The sequence below is a fragment of the Poecile atricapillus genome, chromosome Z (genome assembly GCF_030490865.1).
Source record: "Poecile atricapillus isolate bPoeAtr1 chromosome Z, bPoeAtr1.hap1, whole genome shotgun sequence".
Taxonomy (NCBI): domain Eukaryota; kingdom Metazoa; phylum Chordata; class Aves; order Passeriformes; family Paridae; genus Poecile; species Poecile atricapillus.
In genome coordinates, this window is record NC_081289.1 from 106,887,062 (window position 1) to 106,911,471 (window position 24,410).

Sequence of the window (24,410 nt, forward strand, 5' to 3'; positions counted from 1 at the left end):
AACTTAATCCTTTCTAGTTTGTCTAATGTTTGTCTTAATGTTTGTCTAGTTTGCTGCTCTTAAAAACTGCAAGTGTAATGACGCCAGTCCATATGCATTTGCAATTTTAATAATTATTGCAGCACATTTATTGCCTTACTCCCAGTAATTTTAGCAAACTTGGAGAAAACTTCAAGAATTTGTGGTCCAGATGGTTAGAGAGAAAACATGAATTTTATCTGCTGAACTGTGCATTGCTTGCTCTCACTTTCTCTGTCTTCCTGTACTTGTGATAGTATGCCTCCAGAAATATGAAATATTTAATATATTGGAGAAGGATTTCTTCTAAAAGTGAAGACTGAAGAAAGCTTTGGGAGTTTCTCCCCTGACACAAGCAATTTATAGCACTATAGAGCGCTGTATTTCAGTAGTTATTTTTTTTTCTTCCCTAGCCTAGTTCTCCATTGATTTTTATTCTCATTGAGCCCTTGGCTACCCAGAGGAAGCAGGGCTGCATTTTTTCCTAATACATGTGGCAATTATTGCTGTTCTTAGAGATTTAAGTGTGCCTGCATTAAACTGCAAAATGGTAAACTGTTTGCGGTTCCAGTTATGTTACTAATAAGCATTAATAATGTTTAAATTTCCTTTGTAATAGGCAATTGGCTAAATTTATCATTTAGCAGATGCTTGTGGCAACTAAACCTAGGTATTTAGTCTTGAATGGTTAGCAGTGTTTAGCTCTGCTGATTTGCCAAAACATAGATGTCTCTTCTTACCGATCATGTGATAGTGAATTGTTTTATTTTATAGAAACACAGAATAACTTGAGTTGTAACAGACCTTCTGAAGGTCATCTAGCCCTGCCCTGTCCCCTACTGCCTCAGCAGGGACATCTTCAACTAGATTTCTCTGGGTAACTTGTTCCAGTGTTTTCTTACACAATTTTTAAAAATTACTTCCTTATATATCATCTAAATCTACCCGCTTTCTGTTTAAAGTCATTCCCCTCATTTTGTCACTACATGCCCTCCTTGTAGCCCCCCTTTAGGTACTGGGAGGCTGCTATAAGGTCCCCCCAGAAATTTCTCTTCTCCAGGCTGAGGAATCCAAATTCTCTGAGCTTTTATCACAGGAGAGGTGGTCAATCCCTCTAACCACCTTTGTGACCCTCCACTGGACTCACTCTCACAGTTCCATGTCCTTCCTGTGCTGGGACCCCAGAGCTGGATGCAGGGTTCCAGGTGGGGTCTCACCAGAGCAGAGCAGAGGGACAGAATCCCCTCCCTCCCCTGCTGCCCACGCTGCTTTGGATGCAGCCCAGGACACGTTTGGCTCTCTGGGCTGGGAGTGCCCATGGCTGGGTCATGTCCAGCCTCTCACCCACCAGCACCCCCAAGGCCTTCTCACAGGGCTGTTCTCCATCTGTTTATCCCCAGCCTGTGCTGGTACCAGGATATCAGGTGCAGGTCTGTGCACTTGGCTTTTGCTGGATCTCATAAGGTTCACTTGGTAAAGACTAAGCTAGATGTGTGAAATATTTTTGTAGTATATTACTCCTTCCGCTGTTATTTATATCTCCTAAGTCTGTGGCCCAATTTCAAACATTCAACAGGTGCCTTCAGTAGCTAACAGGATACTGGAGGTCATCAGATTCTGTAATATCTGCTTTTAGAAGTTACATCAGCCTAAATGCATTTCATAAAGAAGTATTCAACACAAATGGGCCATTTGTTGTAATCACACTGCTGAGCTGTTGAGTGTGAGCCACCAATATTAATACTCTATTATCTGATCAAATTTTTTTCTTGTTTTCACTCTTCAACATCATAATGTGACAGCTTGCCTTTAGAACATATGTGGAGACAACAGCTGTAATCGATACTGTAATCCGTTAACTTGTGCATGCCTGTCCTAAAGTAATTTATTTTTGCTTCCTGCCATGCTACAGACTGTCACTGGAAGTTTGAAACAAAGTCTGCATAGCAAAATGACAAAAAGATTCTAGTGAGATTTCAACATATTATATTATTGTATGAACATGTTGATATTATTCAGGATAACAACATCAAAGTCTTTTGTAAGGCAGTGATTAATATGGAATTTATGTGTAGGAACCTACATGAGTGTCCAGAAATTAAGGTTTGAATTGCTCAAACTTTTCTCACTTGGTAATTTGTCTTTTCTGGAATACAGTAGCATCATATTTGTTTATAAGAGGTGAAACATAAAGAAAGAGCAGTGGGAGACTTATACTGGGTATTCATTGATGTCAGAGCTACAGATATGATCAATACACTTAAAAGTTAGCAACTGCTAAAATGAAATCCTTTGTCATTAGAAAGGAACATCTTTTAGTTGCAGTGCCTAGCTTCACCAGGTAAAACCAAAATCAGGTGCTACTTTGATCTCAGTACTTGGAATCAGAGAACCATGGCAGTTTTGCTGGGTGGTCTGTATTTATTAATTTCTTTATTTACAGTCAAATTGAATCTTTATTAAATCTTTCTTACAATCAAATTAAATTTAAATTACAATTTCCTTCCTCTCTCTCCCTCTTACTCAGACTTGTTTAACCAAAAAGTCTTTGCTGTCTTTGGTGGTCTCCTAGCAAAATTTAAAAAGCAATAAAATACTGCTGCATTTACTTTTCACAGATACTACCATCTTCTCATCTAGATAGTGAATTGTAACAGAGGGCTTCCTAAAAAGAAGGATTGCTCTTGACCTTGTTTTGTTCTTCATTCACTTTTTTAAAGACACTACAAGGTAACTGTTAACATTTCCATAATTTTGAGGCCCAGTATTGGTAAAATAACCTGGCTGCTGAAGGAGAATAAACCATTTCCTGCATCTGCAGGACAAACTTCTAGTTAGAAAACTCATGTTTTGCACATATGTGCCTTCTCTCTTCTCTCAGCTTCTGTCATATTCTGTCAGCTAAAGCAGTTCATTGATACCTCTTAGTTGGTTATTTACATTATGGAACTCAAACACTTCAAGTCTGATGCTGTCTTAGGAGTCTGCTAGTGTTAGTTCTTTCCAAGATTTAAAAAGCGGAATTCAGTTCTTTTGAAACTGAGATCTTTGCATGCACAAGTAGGGACTGTTTTAGTTCTTTCTAAATTCTAAATATTTTTAAATTCTTCTATTTTATTTTTCTTTTTAATTTGTTGATCTTATTAGCCCCCTACTTAAACAGTTTTAGGGCTTGGAGATTGCTGAATGTGACCCAAATACTCAGCCTTAAGAATCATCTCTAAGAGTACCTAGGACTCTGAAGGAGTAGGTCCTGAAGTTTCAGATGTGTTTTGTTTCTTAAAATGGTGGTGAAGGAAGAGGCTATCAGAGAAATCCACTGAGAGTTTTGAAGCTTACAGTAGGAATGTCTTAAACACAGCCCTTTGTTTTGGGTATAAGTGAAGGAAGTCAAGGCTGAGTGTAACTAACTCTGGGCTGTATTGTTTCCTAAGACAAACTGTTCAGAGTCTGTCACACAGGAAGTTCTGCCCAGGAAGGATAAGGAAAAAAAAAAAATCAACCTCTTCTTTCTTACATCAGAAAATTCCTTCCCTAACAGCAGAGGAGTGGTGTGGATCTACTAGTGAGCAGAGGAATAACTTTTTTCCTCACCACAAGAATGACAATTTTTTTTCTAAATGTAGAAGTCCATTGCCAGGTGGCAGTGGTGGGTTTCTGGAGCAAAAGAATGTATGTTTTTAAGCTCATTCCATTATCTTACTCTGCTGAAGTGGTTTGTCCCCCACCTTTATCCACATAATTTACCTTTCCCTGGCCCTGACATGAGAATTTAACAAGCAAAATTAAAGCCTAGGGGAAAAGGGGGCCAGGGACAAGGATCTGAGCCTGTGCCATGTCAGGAGGGAGTAGCAGATCGAGAGCAGTAGGGTGGAAGTTTTCCTGACAGACCTCCTCATCTGTTCATCACCTCTGGCTATACAGCACACCCGGTCTCCTTGGGTGGGCTGCCAGGAATGGCACATAGCAGCACATACTTCAGCGGGGCCCCAGCACATACCTACCAGCCTGGCTCCCTGCTCCCTTGCTGCCTCCAGCACAGACTGCCATTCTTCTGTCTCCCTTAACAGTTGCAGCAGCAATAATATTTTTAGGCTGTGCACTATGGAAAGATGCAAAAACCGTAGTGTGTTTCTCAGGAAGTGACCAACATAATTTTTTCTGATTAATGAAATTTTTTTACTGCTCTCTGATCTCATTTCACTGAATGCCTTCATTTTACAGCCTCGATACGTCCCAAATCTTACCTTTGTTGTTTTCCCAAGGAAAAGGTCTGAGGCCTTTTTCTCTCCCATTCCCATTGGTCTCTGAAGATATGAGAGAAGATGTCATGTTCCCAGAAATCTTAAGCATGCTTTCAGCTGTACTTGGGAAGCTTTGCTGCCACAGCTCCTTGCTGCTTTTACAGATTGTGGCTGTTGTCACGATCTCAGTTCTCACGCTTTCCCATTCCACAGCTCTGTGTGTATGAATGGTGCTGGGAGGGAAGCAGTGGCAGATGCAACAGGTCAGGGACTGAATCACTCCTCAGTAATTCGTCCTTCCCTCTCCTTATCAAGTCACAGCGTGGGGTGTTTTAATGGGCCAACAAATTAGAATTCCTTTAAGAACTTATTTAGTTGTGAAAACTGAGAACTGTTAATCCTTGTAACGCTGGGTTAAGGTGGGTGAGAGTGTGTGATATATAGAAAGTGCAATATTAAGCTCTATGAATCTATTTAAATTAAAATCAGAACAGAGATTGCTTTGAAATATTTTACTTGCTGGGTTGTTAGTACATGAATGCTAGGATGTCACAGTGGAAAATCTAGTTCTTTCGACAAAGAGATGTAGGTAGGCAGATCTACTGTGTGTTGTTGGATTAGTTTTGATGCTTCCTAAAAAAATCAAACATCAATATAACTAACTTTAATTACATCTCTACCACACAGTTAAGTATTACTTTTCATATCTAGTAATATTGGAGATTCAAGGATGTTAGGGTCTAGAGAGGGAACTGATATGGCACAAAGTATTTGCAGTTTATAGAGCAGAAACAGAGGACTTCTGTTGGTTTTTCAGCCACACTGAGAGGGGTAAGAATTATTGAGTCAGACCTCAGCTATTTTTTCCAAATCTCAGTAAATCTTAGCTGATCCTTGATACAAGATCTTGGTTAGGCACAACTAATTATTCATGTTATATGGGTGATTCAACCTTTTTTTGGTTTAGCACCAGCAAAGAAAGCAGTTGTAAGAACGAGGTCCAAAAAACACCTTTCTTTCAACAGCAGCCATTTGTTTTCCTGACAGATTGAATTAATTCTAGAGCAGATCAAAAGCAAATCACTTAATTTTAAAGTCTTGGCTATGACCTTGCATACCTTTCTGTGTGAATATTTATAAATCATTAAATAATCATTGGATCTTTTCTCACAAAGATGACTAAATACTAATTTGGCTTCAAGTACCAGGTAAATTCTGCTTTAGTAGCCCTGTCTACAGACAAGCAGAAGTACTAAAATTTTACTTCGAGCAGGCTGGAGACCAGAAAAGAGAAACAGCAATAAAACTAGCTTTTGTATGCAGCATATTTATGATTGAAATAACTAGAAAATATTTATGTAAATAGTTGATTTGGTCATTTTTAGAACAGTAAAAACAATATCTAAGCTCTTTATTTCAGTCTGACAATTTCAAAACTAAAAATCATCCAGAGTGTTATTACTTTGATTTTCACAGATAAATTTAAGCAATCTATGTAATTTAACTGAAAAGCAACTCAATAATTTTTAAAATGTGGATTTTGGATATCACATCGTTTATATTGCCAGTTTTGAGGTCTGATCTCTCAAGATCAAAAGAAACCATATGTTCCCTTTGGAAAAAAAGGCATCACATTTATTTTGGGTCACTTTTGTAGCCCAACTTTTGTTCTTCTTTAAGGCTGTATGAACACAAGCAGTCATTATTTCAGAAGTTACAGGTGGGGACACTTGATAGTTTATATATGGATAGCTTAATATGAAACTGAGCTATTACTGAGATGGCTACAGCTTACCAAACGGGTAAAACACAAGGCTTTCAAAGGGGTTTTTTCTTTTCATTGGTTGGTGGCTGAACAATTTTCTCCCCTGTGTTTCTCCTACTCTTACAACTGTCTTCCAGTTCCCTGTGCCCAGCTTTCTCTTTGTGATGGCTAGTGCTCCTAACAATTCTGCATTACAAATAAATGCTATCAATAATAATGATAGATGCTGCACCACATATGTTTATGGAAATTCTCTGGGAATCTCTGTGTGGGAAAGGGTTCAGAGTATGGTTTGAAAGGGGGTGGGCGGGGAGGTTGTTTTTTTCATTATGTGATACTTGCTTTACAAATTAAATCAAGTATTCTTGTTCCAATTTAAGACTCATTTTGGTAGACTGGCTCATAAATCAAGCACTGTTAAACACAGGCATATTAATACATATACTTGCTATGTGGTGTTGCTTTAATTTTGATTCTCCTTTAAAAATAATCCCTGATAAAATATTGCTCTTTCTTGGCTAAACTTTTAAATAAGACTATCAAGTGCATAGTATTTCACTAAACTGGTCTGTTATTTTAAAAATTTACTGAAATCTTCTTTTCTGATTTAATAACATGCTTTAATATTATTGTGATAATTGCTTCAGATCCCATAAATGTAAGACCTTCAGTTCTAGTTTCAGGTCTGCTTCCATTTTATTTTGCCTTGAGACTATAAATATGTCAGAATTTTGTGTAAGAATTTGGTTACTGAGTCAAGAGACTGTTTTTCCACTTCAAAAATAATCACTACATATCCAGGCATAGATGTATTATAATAATACAAGGTTGAGTATTAAAATGAGTTTTGAATATTAAAATAAGGACTATCACAATGTCATAATGAAATGGGAATGTAAATATAGCTCTCAGTTTGCTCAGGCAAAAGCTTGAAAGCACCAGATGGGTTGGATTGGTGAGTGGGGATGAGGATTGAAAGGGATTTTTATGCTTTGTTAAGCTGATTCCTTACATGAAGTTTAGCAGCATTACTTATCCTATGATTGTCCCTAGGCAGCAGTTGTGGTGGTGTTCAATTTTGCTATGGTTCTGCTGATTTTCCCTGCTATCCTGAGCATGGACCTTTATCGTCGAGAAGACAGGAGACTAGACATATTTTGCTGTTTTACAAGGTGAGAGTGAGCAGTAGCTTTGTCCTTTCTGTGGTCACCAGTCAGTGCATTCATTCCCTGTCAGGAGTGGGAGTTCTTCATTAAGGTGGGGGCAGCATGTTATTGTTATGATTTCATTGCTAGTGACTAGCTTACATTTGCTACCTTGTTTTTTACCTGCCTGAAGGGAAAAGCTGAAATCCATCTGTGTCCCTCTCTTCCCCCACATACCCTTTCCCCTACACTTTTCCTTTGATTCCTACATATGTTCATTTTGACTGTTGGAGAGCAACTTTCTGAAAGCAGATGAGAGATCCACTATTTAGGAATATCTTGAAGTATTTTTAGAATGTTATGAGTTACTGCAAAGTGTCCAGTGTCAGTACTGGCTAATCCTGGAAAGCTGTACATAACTCATGATACTGAGAAGCCTGACTTACCATAAATCATTATGTTAATTATGATTAATGTTAATTATTTTTTATGCTTTTATGCCTTTAAACCTAAATAAATAAACTGTAAAATTACTTCCCCTAAGGAGAGTTTTTCATAGAACTAGAAGGAATGATCACTACCATTACAGGATAATGCTTGACAAAGTGTCATTTGTGGCTGCAATCGTAATATAGAATGGTAATTCTGCCATTCTAAAGTGTGTGCAAATGTACTCTCACCTGATACTTAGCCAACTCTGAGCCTAGAATGGGGGTTCAGAGTCTTCTGTTGTCAGTGGAGCCGCTGCTTGGAAACGAAACACCTTTCTTACTGTAGCTTTTGATTTTGACTGCAGTGAAGAGGATGAGCTACCGTTCTGCACATCTACTCCTACTGTCATAATCAGGATGTGGAGAATATGCATCGGGATGTCTTAGCCTTTTGCACACATCCAGGAGCTGATAGTTTGATATGTCAGAGGAAGAAAGCATTTACTAAATTTGTTTTTGAGAGAATGGTTAAAACAGGGAGCAAATCCCAAGCTATTGATTATTCAGTCATAGTTTCAGAGAAAAACCAATTGAATTAGTGTCTTGGAGCCCTGATTCTCAGGAATTCAGGGCACTTAGACCTTCCATTTATTCCCTCATCTAAAGCAGCACCAAACGTGCATCAGAATTCAGTCCCTTTGCATGTGAAGAAATGCAGTTAGGGAGAGCTTGCTTTGATTAGGTATGCAACATTTTGAATTCCTCTTGTTGTAGGATTTGTGTATTTGTGAAAAATATCTGATACTGTTTACTATCATCAATTTGACATTTCTCATGTACAGGAATAGGCTTGTCTGATAATTTATAATTTTTTTAATATAAACTAGGTGTCTCTTAGGGTCTTGCATAGACTAAAATAAAGGGAATTCTTCAATTACTTCCATGTTTTTGTCTCTTCACATGGCCCACCTTTCCTAGGAATGAATCCTTTCATTAGTACTTTAATGTTTTCCTGATACATAAAATATTCAGTCACTATATGGCAAGTGGTTTCAACCTGCCTCTCAAAAATCTGAGATCTTATCCAGAATGCCCGAGTTTTACTTAACAGTTACTTCATTTGTTCTAAACAGAACAACTGTCATGCATTTGCCTCTTCATCTAAGTATCTTAATTCTCAGCATGGGTAAAGAGATGCAAACTCACAGGCTTAGTGTGCATTCCATCTGTGTACAACTACCTGATGAGCAAGTGTAATTAATGGAGTGATGTGTATACATGTCAATGTCTTCAGACAGATGCTGTTTCATTTTTCCTGGAGGACAAGAAATTTGCACCTGTTCTCAGGGCCTACACTATGAACCATGCCTGAGAAATGTCTCCTAAATGCACAGAATGAAATTAACATCTAAGTGTTACACATAATTAGTGTAAATTGTCTGACAGAAGTAGAAGAAATCTCAGATGAAAGCATGCTATCCTATCTAGCCTGCTTGAAATAAAGATCTGTCTCAATGTGATCTGATGTTTTTCTCTTCTCTCACAGCCCGTGTGTCACTAGAGTGATTCAGGTTGAGCCCCAAGCGTACGTGGAAAATGACAATACTTGCTACAGTCCTCCACCCCCGTACAGCAGCCACAGTTTTGCACATGAAACTCAGATTACAATGCAGTCCACAGTGCAGTTGCGCACAGAATATGATCCTCACACGCAGGTGTACTACACCACAGCAGAGCCTCGCTCAGAAATATCTGTGCAGCCAGTGACAGTGACACAAGATAATCTGAGCTGCCAGAGCCCAGAAAGCACAAGCTCGACAAGGGATTTACTTTCCCAGTTTTCAGACTCCAGTATACATTGCCTTGAGCAACCCTGTACGAAGTGGACACTCTCATCTTTTGCAGAAAAGCATTATGCTCCATTCCTCCTGAAACCAAAAGCTAAGGTAATTGGGGAATGATTTACCTGTTTTTCAAAATTAGACTTCTGCCTCGCCCAGCTATAAAATTGCCCTGGCAGTGGTATTAAATATAAGGAGTAAATTCAACTGTTGTGAAACAACAGTTTTTAATAATTTTATAGCTGATTTCTTATTTTAAAAGCTTTATCTTGCAAGTGCTATAGAGGCATACTGCAAATACATGCTTGCATGAGGGTTCTGGTGACTTTTAGTAATGTAAGCTTACGAACATTGAGTTTAAAGTTGCTTTTAAACTTTACTACAATATAAACTTCTCATCTATGATGCAGAGCCCCTTCAAGGAATAACAAATGACCTTGTTCTTGTAGTATGTAATGCATGAAAAAAAACCCAGAAAAATAAAAGCTCGAAAGTACTGATGGATGTTAATTTTGAGTTTGGCTTTGTAGTATGACATTATGAATTGTTAGCTCCTTCAGAAACCTAAAACCAAGCACATTTTTGTTTTCTGTTGCAGATTGTGGTTATTTTTCTTTTTTTGGGTTTACTTGGGCTCAGCCTTTATGGAACTACCCGAGTGAGAGATGGACTAGATCTCACAGACATTGTACCACGGGAAACACGGGAATATGACTTTATTGCTGCACAGTTCAAGTACTTTTCATTCTACAACATGTACATTGTGACACAGAAAGCAGACTACCCAAATGTCCAGCACTTACTTTATGAACTTCACAGAAGTTTCAGCAATGTGGCGTATGTCTTGTTGGAAGAGGATAGGCAGCTCCCCAAAATGTGGTTGCACTACTTTCGAGACTGGCTGCAAGGTAAGAGAGCATTACAGAAATTTTTCTTAGTTTGTCAGAAGGAACACTTGTTCACAGTGGTATTGCTGCCTGCTTCAAATACTGTCACACAGTTAAAGGCTCTGAGCAGTAGGGAGAATGCCTGGGTGCTGCTTTGAACCCATGTGTGGACTCACTATTTGTCACTTAAATTCTTTGTGTTTAAGTTTACTCCCCAGTAAGACAGTTTCAAAGAGTGTTTCCAGCGCAGTAAATGAAAAATCCCTGTCTCATGATGTATTCTGACACAGACTTAACTTTCAGTTCTTGAATGATCTTGTTGGCTTCAACTAGGACTGCTGGCATGAAGAAAATTCAGTGTGGCTTATGTGTTTTATTGGGTTAGGAACTTACTGCATAGTCTAGGTTTCCAATCAAATACACTCACCCTTTCTCAGGTGCTGCTTTTGTGTTCTGAAGTGAACAGGGTGGGGAAAGACAAGAGAAGGCATGGCCTTTCAGGTACTATGATGATAATGATATTGAAACCAAGTAATTGAAGATGTTGAAGATACTATAATTGTACATGTTGAGACAAATAACTGTTTTGTATTTAAAATAAGGAGTCCTGTTATATCTTAGCAAATTTAACAGCAAACGTACCCTGCCCAGGATTATTTTGGTTCTACCTATGTCTTTCTACTGGGAGAATTTCTAGGAAGCTCTTGCCAAAAAAAAATAAAAATAAAATTGTGCTCACCTGGTGAGACTGTAAATTTTAAACTTAATTGCGTACAGATGAATCCTGAAGCCAGTAATTCTTAGAGAACATATAGGAAACTGTCAGTATCTGATGTATTTTATTCATTCTGAAAATACGTTGAACAATATTAGGAAAGCAGATGCATGTAAGTGACAAATCTACACAAAATGAGGTTTCCCATGTGTTTAATGCATTGCTAAATAATGCAAACCAGTATTTCATTTATTAGCTTTGGGAGGTTTTAATGGTTTTTAAGTACATTGGATTCATTCATTGCAGTCTACTTACTGGAAGCTTTATTTAAAATATTTTGCTCACATAAGCATATTGAGCTGTAAGGAAGGCATTACTGGCAGGAAGAAAATTCAGCATAGCTTAGATGTTTGCTGGGTTGGAACCTTACTATGCTTGCTGGAATTCTAAGCAATCATCCTTGTACATGCTTTTCTAAATTCTCTTAAACCTCTGCTGTTTACTTTGTTTCCTTTGTGGTTTTTTTTTTTTTGCTGCTGTTCCAAAACAGTAGGAAAAAATGATCTGGTGTCCCCCCTTCCACTTTTTCTCCCTCCCCTGTGAGGGAGATGGAAATCTGAGATTGTGTTCAGGAAGCTTTATTAGTGTTCAACCTCAGCACAGTCTGCCAACGATAAAGTCAGGAGGAGGTGCCCTTGGATCTGCTCCCTTGCAGGCTGCTCCAAGTGAAATGCTGGAGGCTAGCCCACTCGGTGTTACTCCCAGGAGTCCTCCCATTCCAGCGCCCCTCTACCAGGCACACCCTATACTTCCCCATCCCTTCTTTCACTTTGGGTGCCTCCCTGTCCTCTTTGCAACCCTTTGTGTGCCTCTTGTGCTAAGGACTGTTTGTGTGGCCAAGGGCCTGCATGTCCCCTCATGCTGTATGTCCATGCTCATGTGTGTTCTTGACAGACACGCTTTTCTCATAGGGAGTGTTCCTACCCTGTACATAGTCAATGCACATTGTTACTTTTCCCCTCCAGTCCACATTAGCCAGCCTATCCTTATTTGTCCTCTCCTTTTCTTCCGCTAGAGGAGCTGTGTGTATTCCTGGTGCCTGGGGTATACCAAAAGGCTGCGTGGAGCTAAAATATTATAGCAGAATGGTCAGGGAGGCTCCAGGAAGCACTAGTGACTTGCTGTGGTCCATGTGACTTGCCAGCCCTGTGACAGGCCATTGATTGGCCTTTTGATCACACACAGCTTTAGAATTAATCATTATGATCATTAATTAGCATTTAGTTCTGTATCCTTACCTCTCCTCCCCACCTTTTCTGAGAGGGTTTTAATACCTTAAAACCCTGCTGCTTTGTAAAGTTGCAGGGCTCTCTTCACAGAGCGTGATACTGCATTCACAGGTCTGCAAAGGAGGATATTGAGATGTATCAATAGAAAGATGTTGTTTTCAAGTGGTACAGGGCACTGATGTTACTAGACTTCTGTACTAAAAGCTGCCATGCTTGTCATAGTTGGGGAATTATCTAAAGGTCCAGACTAACAGGCGGAGTAACACCTGATTGTTACCAGCTATGGTTGGTGCCAAAGGAGTCAGGGGAAGGGAAGATGAAGATAGAATTTATAAACAAGGTACAGGTTTAGGCTGGATCCTCTGTGAGGTGGAGCAGTTCTACTGGCATGGTTTTGAGTGCTGGAAGACTGGATAATCGAAACAGGAACAGCTTTGACCTGCATGGCTAATTCCTGCCGGCTTGACTGTGAATTCAGTGCCAGAGGTTAATGGCTCAAGATGGCCTTCTGACACACACACATTTGTCCAGCAGAATGAAGGATGCAACAACATGTCAACAAAACCATTTTTTACCAAGAAGGCATCTTTGGTTTAGCTGTACATTCTTCCCCATTAATTGCAGTGGATAGTGCCTTCTGCCTCATGCACTTCTCTTTTCAGAGATCCCTTGTATTTGCTTCCTAGAATTGTTTATATTACCGTATTTTCTGTTACTGAAAATGAAACAGAAGAAAAGGTAACACTAATCATTCATTTAAGCTGTAAATGTTAACACTGTTTTTGTTAGTGACCAAATGTAAATGAGGTAGCTTGGATTCCCTAATGACTTCTAATTAGGCTTGTTTTTGCAAAGGGAAATCTTATCTGGTGTTTCATGGTGGCAGCTGCTCACATTAGTCAGTAGGAATTCCTTCCTCACCCCCACTCCTGCGTAATTTGTGATGTTGTCACTTTCTTCTGAAACACTAAGCAAAAGTGACTGCTGATGTGAAAAAATCCCGTATATAAAGTTTTTAAAATTCTCTTAATTTCTATAACTTTTCTGCAGAAAGATGTCATCTTTCTGCCCAGAAGCATATAATTAATCCCATTTGAATAGATTAAATGTCTTTTAAAATAATTGTTATGAACATATTTGCTTTGAAAGCAGCAAAGTCTACTACAAATTTTAAAGTGTAATGGCAAATTTTACTTACTGAAAGTTTGAAATTCTTCAGAAATTAAGCACAACTGCCCGTGGTTTCTTAATATTCTTTCTGTAGACTTTCAGTTTCAGCAAGGTGAGCAATGAAATGACCCAAAACAGTGTTTAAGCTGGCTGAAGAATAAAGGTATAAAAGGGAGCAGGATTTGAAGGATGACCAAGCTGGTGAGAACAGGGGAGCAGAGGGAGATGTAAGAGAGCTGAGTTTTCACCCACGGTGGTAACATTTCAAAGTACATGCCCTTTTTTGCAACCTCAAACTTAATGTAATGTCAGGTGCCAATGGATTTATTTGTTACTGTGTCTGTGGAGCCCCCTGACAGAGGTGGGATGTTGATGTGAAAGCTCTGCCCTGACGTGCTGTCTGTCATAGCAGCTTGTGTGCCCTTCCTGCATAAGGGAGACACTTTTACTGGAAGTTATCCTGTTCTTAGGTCATCTCCTTCTTTTCCATGTGCTTTTTTGATAGCATCCTCTTAACTTTCCAAGGTCATTGTTTCTTGTCACTGATATGATAGCCCTAATACTCTTACCTGGCCACTTTGTGAAAAACTGACGTAGAGCTGGATTTAGCACAGAAGGGATGGATTGGTACTTTTGCATACCCTAACCAATGTTTCCCCTCTCTGTGGTGCCAGAAAACAGTGCTTTCTTCAAAGGGAAGCTCAGAGTCCTTTGATGATGTCAGAAAACCTGATGGCAAATTGTCCTCCTCCTGGACCAGTGCTAGAGGACTGCATGCAGAGATCTGGCAGGCTTCTTTAATCATTTGGTTCTCAGCCTGTTGGCTTCACATGATTTGACATGGTTTAGTGAGACAGCATGGGAGGCAGTTTTCTAAGGGAGAGAGGACGAGTTTGTCAATGGGAATGGGTACTCTGTCCCGGAGGCACTGTCAGCTGGGTGCATTTTCTCTTCCAGTGCTCTTATCTCAGTACAGCTGTAGCTAACCTATCCAGTCTGCAGTGATGGTTTTCATTATGGCTCCTCAGCCCAGCGGTGAGGTGGGTCGATGATTTCCTCCACCACCACTCCCCCGGCCTTTTTCTTCCCTTCCCTGGACATGCGGTTTGTCATCTGCTTGCACAGAGCCTCCTTGTATGGGGCTGTGGCTTCCTGTACTAAATCTGATCCAAATTTCTGCTGTGAGGTATTCCCTCCCCCTTGAAGGGTGGCAAGGAGGAACATAACAGTTGAGAGTGAATAGGTGTTGGCTGTGATCTTTACATGTGCTGGCAGCAGATCCCATGACTTGTATTAGCTGCACAAGTTGAACAGATGGAACAAATTGACAAAATCGTGTTCACTCATGCTGTGCTTGAGGAGCAGTTGAGTTGCTGTTTGAAGTTGAAAGTTTGAATATGTTTTTCTCCCCCCTTGTAGTGGAATTTCTGGTTATGGTGTAGAAGCTATTGCCCCAGTGCTCTGCAGTAGCCCAAAACAGTAATGAGAGCGGTGTGTGTCCTCCTCTGTGGCTCAGTGCACTTAGCCAGGGTTTTGGTGAGGCAGAGGCGAGTAAGGAGAATGTTTCTCTTCTAGGTAACAGACATATGCCTCCTCTGGTTGTAAGGTGGTGAAGCAGGATGAGGGCTGAGCTCAACCCTTTTCTGTTCTGGACAAGATTAACTCTTTCCCATACACTTCTCCAAGGGGAATGCTTGAAGAAGATCTTCAATTTCCCTTGAGGTGAAGCCATTTATGCCAGTGCACAGTGTATCTGCAGCTTGCTAGCTCAGCTTTGCTTGTCTGCACAACTCAGGGACCTCTGGGGCTTCTCCCTTGCATTTTCTTGCTTCCCCTGCCTTTCTTTGGGCAAAATACTGGACATGCAACTAATACTTCCCACACATTGACAGTGTGGAGCCTTAAATGTAGGAGGTACCAGGTTGATAATTTACATCCTGATTCAGCTATGAAAAAGCGTCATTATTCTTTCTCCTTCTGAAATTTGTTTATAAGAGTGATTATTCACCTGCTTGTTCTGTCTTTCCCTTGCCTCTCTTAACTCCTCAGGACTTCAGGATGCATTTGACAGTGACTGGGAAACTGGGAAGATTACTTACAACAACTATAAAAATGGTTCTGACGATGCTGTTTTGGCTTACAAACTCTTGGTACAAACAGGCAACCATGCAAAGCCCATTGACATCAGCCAGGTAGTGTATCAGAGTCCATGCTACACAACAGTACACAAGTCATCAGGAGTGGGGGGAAGTGCAAAGTCTACAAAGGTTGTAGTATCTTTTTTCCAGTTCAAGGAGCTGAATATCTGAATGATGCCTTTCTTGTATGGCCTTGCTGACTTTGCTGAAGCCACTCCTCAGAATCAGTGTGGCCTGTGTTGCAAAGTGTTCAAATCAACATGGAAGATGATAGTCCTTGAATGTTACTGGGTGATGTGCATTTTGTGCTCCCATGCCAGACATGCTCAGTTTCCATGGAAATTGTGAAAAATACTTCTCTGCATCCATAAGTGTATGGAGTTCAGTCCTATGCCAGACATTTGCAATTATTTGGTTTGTTCCTAGTGATTTGTGCACTGTAGACAATTTTAAAAGATATATTGATGAATTATAGAGGAAGGAGACTGAAATGATTACATGCAGTATCATGTTCTTGTACCACCATCACTAAATACATCTAAACTGTGGTAGAACTACAAATGGCAGTTGTTAGAGCTGACTAAATAAAATATGCCTGAGGTTGCCACAGCATATGACTGCATTTACCGTAGCCATTTGTAAGTGGAAATACATTAGGAATGACTCCTTACACTAAAATTAGTTTTCAAATGCTGAAGAAGAAAATTCTTCAGCAACATACCTTTTCCTCTCTGAGAGTCATCATCAACTCACTGTGCTTTCAGGCAGAAAAATAGTGTTTTTAATGAGCTTCTTGGCAGTTCTGCTTATTGTCTTTCTTTTTTTCTTCCTGGCATTAAAGGTGACAGATTTACAGAGTACATTGTTCAAAGTTACTGTAGTGTGTGAAACACACTGCTGTATAGCAACATGCAACATGCTGTCAGGTCTGAATGAAGCTTCAGCAATGAATTAGGCAAAGAAAGGGAGTTGAAGAGAAAACCTTCAGTGAGATTTTGTTTAGGAGAGTGTACCAGGTACGCTGTGGAACAAATGCAATTGGACTGCAGCTGCTGATATAATTTCCTGTGCCTGGGAGGGAGAAAAGTGTGGTGCACCCACAGGGGCTGAACACTGTACTGTGCAGTTCCAGAGACAGCTTGAAGACATACAGTTGTTGCATATCCTGTGGACTAATTGAATCCAGATTCTTGGAATCCAAGGTTTTTTTCTTTTTTTTCTTTTTTTTCTTTTTTTTTTTTTTTTAAACTGCTGTCACTGTTGTTTTTCATTTCATTAAAAAGACCTGGAACTGGAGCTGAGCCAGAATTTTAAATAAACAAAACAAAAAGCCCCAGTAATACTTTCCACCCATGGAGTCCTCTGTCAGAGCTCTAGCTGTGCAGGTTTTGGCTAACAGAACCCTGGAAGTATACCACTGCTGTTTACCCCACAGATGCATTTGCCCACTGTGACCCAAATAACACAGGGCAGTCGTCTGCTTTTTTGATGCTGGGCATTTTCTGAATACATAGGTCATAGGAAGCAAGTGTTAGCAAAATTTATACAGATGTTGTTTTATTTTTATAGCTCTCCTCCATTTACTGGGTGGCATTTCCTTCAGTGTTAACAACAGAGGTTAACTGCACACAGACATGTATAGGGACTCTTGCCAGGTTTTCTTTCCATGTCTTTAAATATGTTTCTCCAGCTTGGTTGTTTTTTATTCTTGGCTGCAGTCTTCCAGAATTTGGATTTAATTGGTGCAATGTATTCTGGAACCATCTGTTGATTTAGTGGTTATTGTAAATATTATAAGAGTACTAACTTATAAATAACCACTGTCACTGCATTTTCTTAGATTTTGCTTTTGTTGTCAGACAGTAGTTAAGACTGATAAGTCCCTTCAAGTGAAGATTCATGTTCTCTTGCTTTTACCCTCTTATACATGTGTTGCATCTCCAAGCCATTTGTTGAAAGCATTATGGCAAGAGCCCTGAAAGCAAAACTTATTCTGAAAGGCTTCTAATTTTTTTCCATTTTGCAGTTGACTAAACAGCGTCTGGTGGATGCAGATGGAATCATTAACCCAAATGCTTTCTACATCTACCTGACAGCCTGGGTTAGCAACGACCCTGTGGCCTATGCTGCCTCACAAGCCAACATCCGCCCGCACCGCCCGGAGTGGGTCCACGACAAAGCAGACTACATGCCAGAAACGCGGCTAAGGAGTAAGTAGCATTTCATCTTGGTGTCCTACAGTTTACATGAGTGCCCCCACTTCTTCCTTCAAGCACCAGTTACCCCAGTAACCCCTGATGCTGCATGGGGCACAGAAGCAGGAGAATACATTATGTTATGCTGTAGTCATAGGAGATCCAAGCACTGCTGCAACTGTGACACCATTACAGGGTTTTATTGTGTTGAATAATGAGTTATAAAACACTTTAAAGCTCTAAAAATTTATAGTAAGCGTTGCTTTTTTAAGTGTTACCTGGTAGTTCGTCTTGTGAGAAACCTGGGCATTTCATGAAATTCCTGCCTAAATTATTCTGAAATTTTATTACTGAAATTCTCTCATGGTTGTTCTCAATTCTTAATACCTATGAAAATTTTACCAAGGCAACCCATACACTAAGCTACTGCACTCATATGGTACAAGAGCTAGAGGGACTAGAGGAGAAGTCCCACTTCACACCATTGACTTTTTTCCTGGCACCAGTACCAGCTGGCTTTGCTTCAGCTTTCAATTCATTGGGAGGACTGCTAGTTGGACACCAGTTGGGAAGGGGAAAGGGCATATAGGGGACAACTGGTGCACTTGGAAATGTGGTTGGATAACCATACTTCAGTGTATCCAAACCCTAGAGCTTTGTGGCAGTCAGCCAAGTTTTGTCTTAATGAAAATTTATAGCTGAGATTATAATAGGGCAAATCATGTTAAGCTAGTCAACTGAATGAAGCTGCAGAGTTTGGAGCACACAATGGCAGTAACCAAAAGCCTGTTGTAGAAGCCTTTTTCTTGTCATAGAGTAGACCTTGCATTACACTCAAAATTAAGTATGGAGAGTGTTGGTTTGTCAAATCATTAAAGGATAAAAAAATATTTCCTCAGTAAGCCATTACCTTTTATATTATGTTTTTTTTTTCCCTCCACTAATTTCCATCAGAAAGTGGATTTCTGCATCTGAATTCGCAAATATTTGATGGAAATTAAAAAAAAACCAAAAAAACCCAACCTGCTCAAGCCTAGTTTTCCTCTAGTTTTGTGTCAATGGATTTCAAGTCATATCAGGGAAATTATCTTTGATTTTGGAGAAACTGCATAAAAGAGGAGCATTTGGATAAAATTTTTAAATTATGTGATTGTCTACTCTTATGTTGCAGTTACGTATTTTTGACCAGGTATTCAGTAAAAAGCACTGTAACACTGATTAGGATTAAATACATGGATTGAAAGATTATAGTTAAATTAACAGTTAGGGAACTTGTTGTAGGCTGTGTTCATCCATTCCACTGCATGTTAAAACAGAGTAATCTCATTGTACTGTATCCAGTTTCTATTTATTGGAGAGTTTTAAAACTATAATTCATTCCAAACAAGTAAAATTTAAATTCACCACCTTTTATGCATTTTTCTATGAAGAATAAAATAAAAAAAAGAACAAAAAGAATAAAATGTTTTGCTAACCCTGGTCTCTTTATATCATCTTCTTCTCAAAAGCGCATTTTAACACTGCTATCATTTTCCTAGTTCCAGCAGCCGAGCCCATAGAATATGCTCAGTTTCCTTTCTACCTCAATGGATTGCGTGAAACTTCTGACTTTGTGGAGGCTATTGAGAAAGTGAGAGCTATCTGTAATAACTACACCAGCCTGGGGATCTCCAGCTACCCGAATGGTTACCCATTTCTGTTCTGGGAGCAGTACATTGGACTTCGTCACTGGCTCCTCTTATCCATTAGCGTGGTTTTAGCTTGCACGTTTCTGGTGTGTGCCCTCTTCCTCCTAAACCCCTGGACAGCTGGGATCATTGTAAGTTTATTATAAGGGTCTTTGTTGAAGTCAAATTCCTTTCAGCATAGCTCTTGCTGTAGTCGGGAAGGTTTTGTTTATGTCTGGGCCTGTGGTGGAGTATGTATATTGCATCATTCATTATATATTTATTCAACTTGAGTGGGTAGGGTTCATGCTGAAGGTACAAACCTTAATAACCTTAATCTTCTGGCCACCTTTTTTGAAGGTTTAAAGGTTTCTTAGAAAGGTACATAAACTTTTACCCTTGCTCAAATGCACACTAACGTAAGAAATGAAGATGCAGAGGAAAATTAAGAGCTTTATTAAAACAATTTCTAATTCTCAATTCCCTCTCTTCTTTTGTCACACATAGTTATTTTTCAAGGCAGTTGCTTATGACTAGCTTGTCTGTAAATTTTCCCAGTCATTTCTGGAAAAAACTGAAATGCTTATGTTGTATGGTATGCACTGTGGAAAGCCTGTAACTGAGCTATCGAAGAGAAAGACCATAAAATTGTAAACTGCAAAGAATACTCCTCCATGCTTTCTGCAAGGCACCATAAGCCTCTCAGTAAACATTCAAGTTAAATTGAATGAATGATGTTCCTATGTTTAAATTCCATAAACTATAGTATGGTTTATAAAGCGCCAGAAGTAGAAAAGCATAAAACAGTTACTAGTTTTTGTAATGTACATTTATATGACAGGTATGTTAAAAGGTAAATGTTTAGTCTAGAATATTTTTCATAGCACCTTATCAAGAGATTTATGTTATTATGCTTGATTCATTAGCTTATAAAATCATTTATTGTAGTGCATACTCTTTTTCCTTTGGAAAAGGCGTTTATTTTCAAAGTCCACCATTGCTTTTATAAGCGTGTCTATTTTTTTTTTTCCTGCTTGGTTTTAGCTACTTTTAAAGTTGATTCTCCAGATTTCTTCCCCTCCCTTTTCCTCAGTTTTTTTTTTTCTTTGCGAGGTAGATGAAAGAAAAATAAAAGCTTCCTCTTCTATTTAACTGTTCACTTTGTCCATGTCAATCCCCCCAAATACCTTAAAAGCTCAGTCCCTCTGTAATCTGAGGCTCATCAGCTGATTATGGCATTTAGTTCCTTCTGTGCTTTAGACATCCTCATTTATATTTGCAGTTCTGCAAAAGGGAGATCAAATACAGGTAGTTGAAAGATACTTTTTCTGGAAGGATTGTCTGAAAGATGGGTGAAAAAGAAAAATGTACCTGTTGGGAGTATCCATGATGAGGAGGAACAAATGGTTTTTCAGCTTGCTAGTGGATTGTAACCAATACAAAGCTGGTGCTTCATGTGTTAACTGGTTCTTAGAATGTAATTTAGACTGGCTATTCAGCATTCACTGCCATTGAGAAAAATGAAACAAGTAAAAGCAGCTTGTCTTTGGGAATATAGGATGGCTTTGAGGAATATAGTATTCCTATGGTAACCATGTTATTTTGAAATGTCTTTCTCCTCATTGTCTGGAGTATAAGAAGATGCTAATAGATGTTTGAAATCATCTAGGTGGTGGTGCTGGCTCTGATGACTGTGGAGCTGTTTGGCATGATGGGTCTGATTGGAATAAAGCTGAGTGCAGTGCCTGTGGTTATCCTGATTGCTTCTGTTGGCATTGGTGTGGAATTCACTGTTCACGTTGCTTTGGTATGTAAAATCATGAAATGTTTTAAGAACATTTTAAAATAAAATGGTGGCAATATTTAGATCATAAATCCTTACAGTTTCTTGTCAGTGACATGATTCTCAGAAGGAAAATGGTCACAGTTTTGTATACCTTTCTGTTTGTTTCAATGGAATAGGGTTGGTCTTGATGAGGTAGTTCTTAGCTATTGAGTCAGTCTCCCAGGAGACGAGAGGATCCATTAGCTGTGATGCCCGTTTGTCTGATTGATGCAATTATATAGAGAAAAACAGAGATCTTAAATCACCTTGCTTCAGTCCAGACTCTCATGATCCTTGTATATTGCATCAGTGTTACACAGCTTTTTGTTGCCTATTGCATGTAGATTTCACTATCTTGCAAAAGAGAATTCTTCAGAGGAGTTTTTCAAAATCAGATATTGTGTCATTTAATGTTTCTGGACTTCTCGGATGTGAACATGTTTGAATTAGTGTTCCATTTGTAAAATCTGCACCACCTTTTCAGAAGTCATTGGCTAATAATACTGGGCACAAACATGCAGTCTGTAGGAAAATATTTTATCTAGTAGTTTAGATGATGTATAGACTTAGGGCACATAAAGTCATCCTAAATGAAAAGAATACATTGAGAGGAGCAATTGGATCCCTCAAGTGATGTCATCTTTTTTCCACTGCTACTACAGATAGACTTTTGGAGGTAAATGAGTTTGCTAGGACTTGGAATAGTTTGGGAAATGTTAGAAACTAAGTGTAGAAGAGGCGTGATAAAGCTTATTCCTAAGGAGTTGTAGGGATGAAGGCAGTTCACTAGTGATACTGTTGCTCAGGCACTACCATGTTCAGCAACTAATCCCCGGATAATCGTATGTATAGAACTGCTAGCTTTGAAATACTGAAAGTTTCAAAAACTCTTTTGAGTTTAATGAAATTTAAAAAAAGTCATGGAAGACACAACCCATAAGAATGAGATGCATACCTCTGCAATTTTCACACCTGAAGTGCTTTCACCATGACATCAATTCTTTTCAGGTGGAAATAGGCAAATCCAGAGACAAAAGGCTACTGTTGCAAGCAGGCATTGCTTCCAGAATTACTATGGTCTGACTCTGTCTTCAGTGCTTACTCTGGTTGTGTGACTTCAGCAGCTGCTATGTAGTATAACTGCAGGATCAGGCCTTCTTTTCAAGGGTTAGCCAGCTACAGAGATAACTTTGATAAACTGTAGTTTGGAGTAATTAACTGATGGAAAACTGTGTATGCTAGGAGAGAGGCTGTTTGGAAGGTTGTGTACATCTGCCTAAGGAAATGGACTTTTTTGTTTTACAGGCGTTTTTAACTGCCATAGGAGACAGGAACCATAGGGCTGTGCTTGCATTGGAACACATGTTTGCACCAGTGCTGGATGGGGCCGTGTCCACTCTGCTTGGGGTGTTAATGCTTGCAGGATCAGAGTTCGATTTTATTGTCAGGTAAAGCATTTCTGTGTTTTGACTTTCTTTCAAAAATAAAAATAAGTGTGCTTTTAATTTTTATTCACTTCAGTTGATCTGTCATTTTATTACTCTGCATGGTGTGTCAAGTATGCTTATGTCATGGTCCTGCTTTCCCTCTGTTTTATTAACTCCTTGTTACTTGCTAGACATGGTAGTGTTTCCATTGCTGACATTAAAATCCGTTCCAGGAAAATCTGACACTTAGCATGAAGGAACACAAAAATGTTGCTCTTTAGAAAGTTTGCTAATGCTGGGTTTGAATTAGTTCAAAGCATCTCATATGTCCAGTATTAGCTGCATCTGACCTTTAGCCTTGAGGTCCTCCAGACTTCTTGTATGCACAAGAATTTGTATGCAAAGGACACGTGAACCTACAAACATTTGGCTGTGCTGCAAGTGACTCTCTCAGGGCCTTCCCCTTTTATCCTTATGTGGGTTTTACATAATGAGGAAAAGGGGTGGGGGGGGGGGGTTTGGGGGGAGTGAGCCCTGTTTGGGAGCTAGGGAACCATAAATATGAACACAGAACTTCATACTAAAATTTTGTACAGCAAAGCCTAAAGACCCCTCTGTTTAGAACTACAAGCAGGCTGTTTCTTGTGAATATAATTAAGAATGTGAGTTCATCAAGTATAGAGGAAAGCAAGTCTTTTCTTGGGGGGAATTTGAGAAGTGCAATGAAACAGATCCTCTTCTATTCCAAACAACCTGGGGAGCTCTGCAAAATGGCTAATCTTAGAAGTAACACAGGCTCTTTGTGGTAAACTACAGCACACACACACAAATAATCCAAGCCCTAAAATGGAGCTGAGGTAGAACTGGGCCAAATAAAAATGCTCTGGAAGATAGCTTAACTACTTAGGTAGACATAAGCTGGATAGATGACTAGACTTAACGGACATCCATTTGACAACAAGAGCAACAAAATGTCAGGGGCAGGAACTGAGAGAATGACTGCTAAATCTCATCAGGCTTTCTGTTTATGTATGGAAGGTATTTGAAGAAAGCAGGCAGTTTGCAGTTAGATCTCATGAAACCTGCATTAATATTGTTACTATACAGGTACTCCAGGTCCTGAAATAGAATTTTTTTCTCCCCCAAATTACTATTTTTTACTTTATTGTATTGGTATTGAAGAAATAGAATTATTCTTTTAGGACCTGGTTTTGTAAGGGTTGGAACATTTTGACATGCGGATTATATATGATAGATACATACTGATAGATTTAACCTAAGTTTTCAGGGGTACATTTTTGGTGTGCTACTTTCCTTCTTAACAGATGAGATTTTGGCACACATTTTTGTGTCATAGCAAATGGAAGATTGTAGCAGCCCTTCACACCAAATTTGGATTGGATGTGCTCTCAGTTTATAAAATGAGCCTTTCAACTTTTCAACTTAGGTTATTTTACTTCTTTAGGCCATCAGTTTCTGATTTTATAGCACAATCTCACTTCAGTTTGCCATGTTTAAAAAATACAATAAAATAAACTATGGGGAGCCTGAGCATTGTTAGAGTGGGCAAAGAAGTTCCTAAACTTCCGGAAAGCGAGAGATTAGTCCCGCAATGTGGAAGATTAAGTAAATTAACAGACACTGTATACACCA

At 39.2% G+C, this 24,410-nt stretch overlaps 1 protein-coding gene across 2 annotated transcripts in view; it reads left to right on the top strand.

Moving 5' to 3' along the window:
- Positions 1-24,410, top strand: part of PTCH1 (patched 1) — a 65,883-nt gene that overhangs the window by 32,156 nt on the left and 9,317 nt on the right. For both annotated transcript variants that reach the window (XM_058826558.1, XM_058826556.1), the window contains exons 12-19: positions 7,081-7,199; positions 9,150-9,549; positions 10,043-10,352; positions 15,555-15,697; positions 17,670-17,853; positions 19,377-19,657; positions 21,175-21,312; positions 22,636-22,778. In XM_058826558.1, coding sequence (XP_058682541.1) covers positions 7,081-7,199; positions 9,150-9,549; positions 10,043-10,352; positions 15,555-15,697; positions 17,670-17,853; positions 19,377-19,657; positions 21,175-21,312; positions 22,636-22,778 — 1,718 coding nt within the window. The remainder of the gene's footprint in view (positions 1-7,080; positions 7,200-9,149; positions 9,550-10,042; positions 10,353-15,554; positions 15,698-17,669; positions 17,854-19,376; positions 19,658-21,174; positions 21,313-22,635; positions 22,779-24,410) is intronic.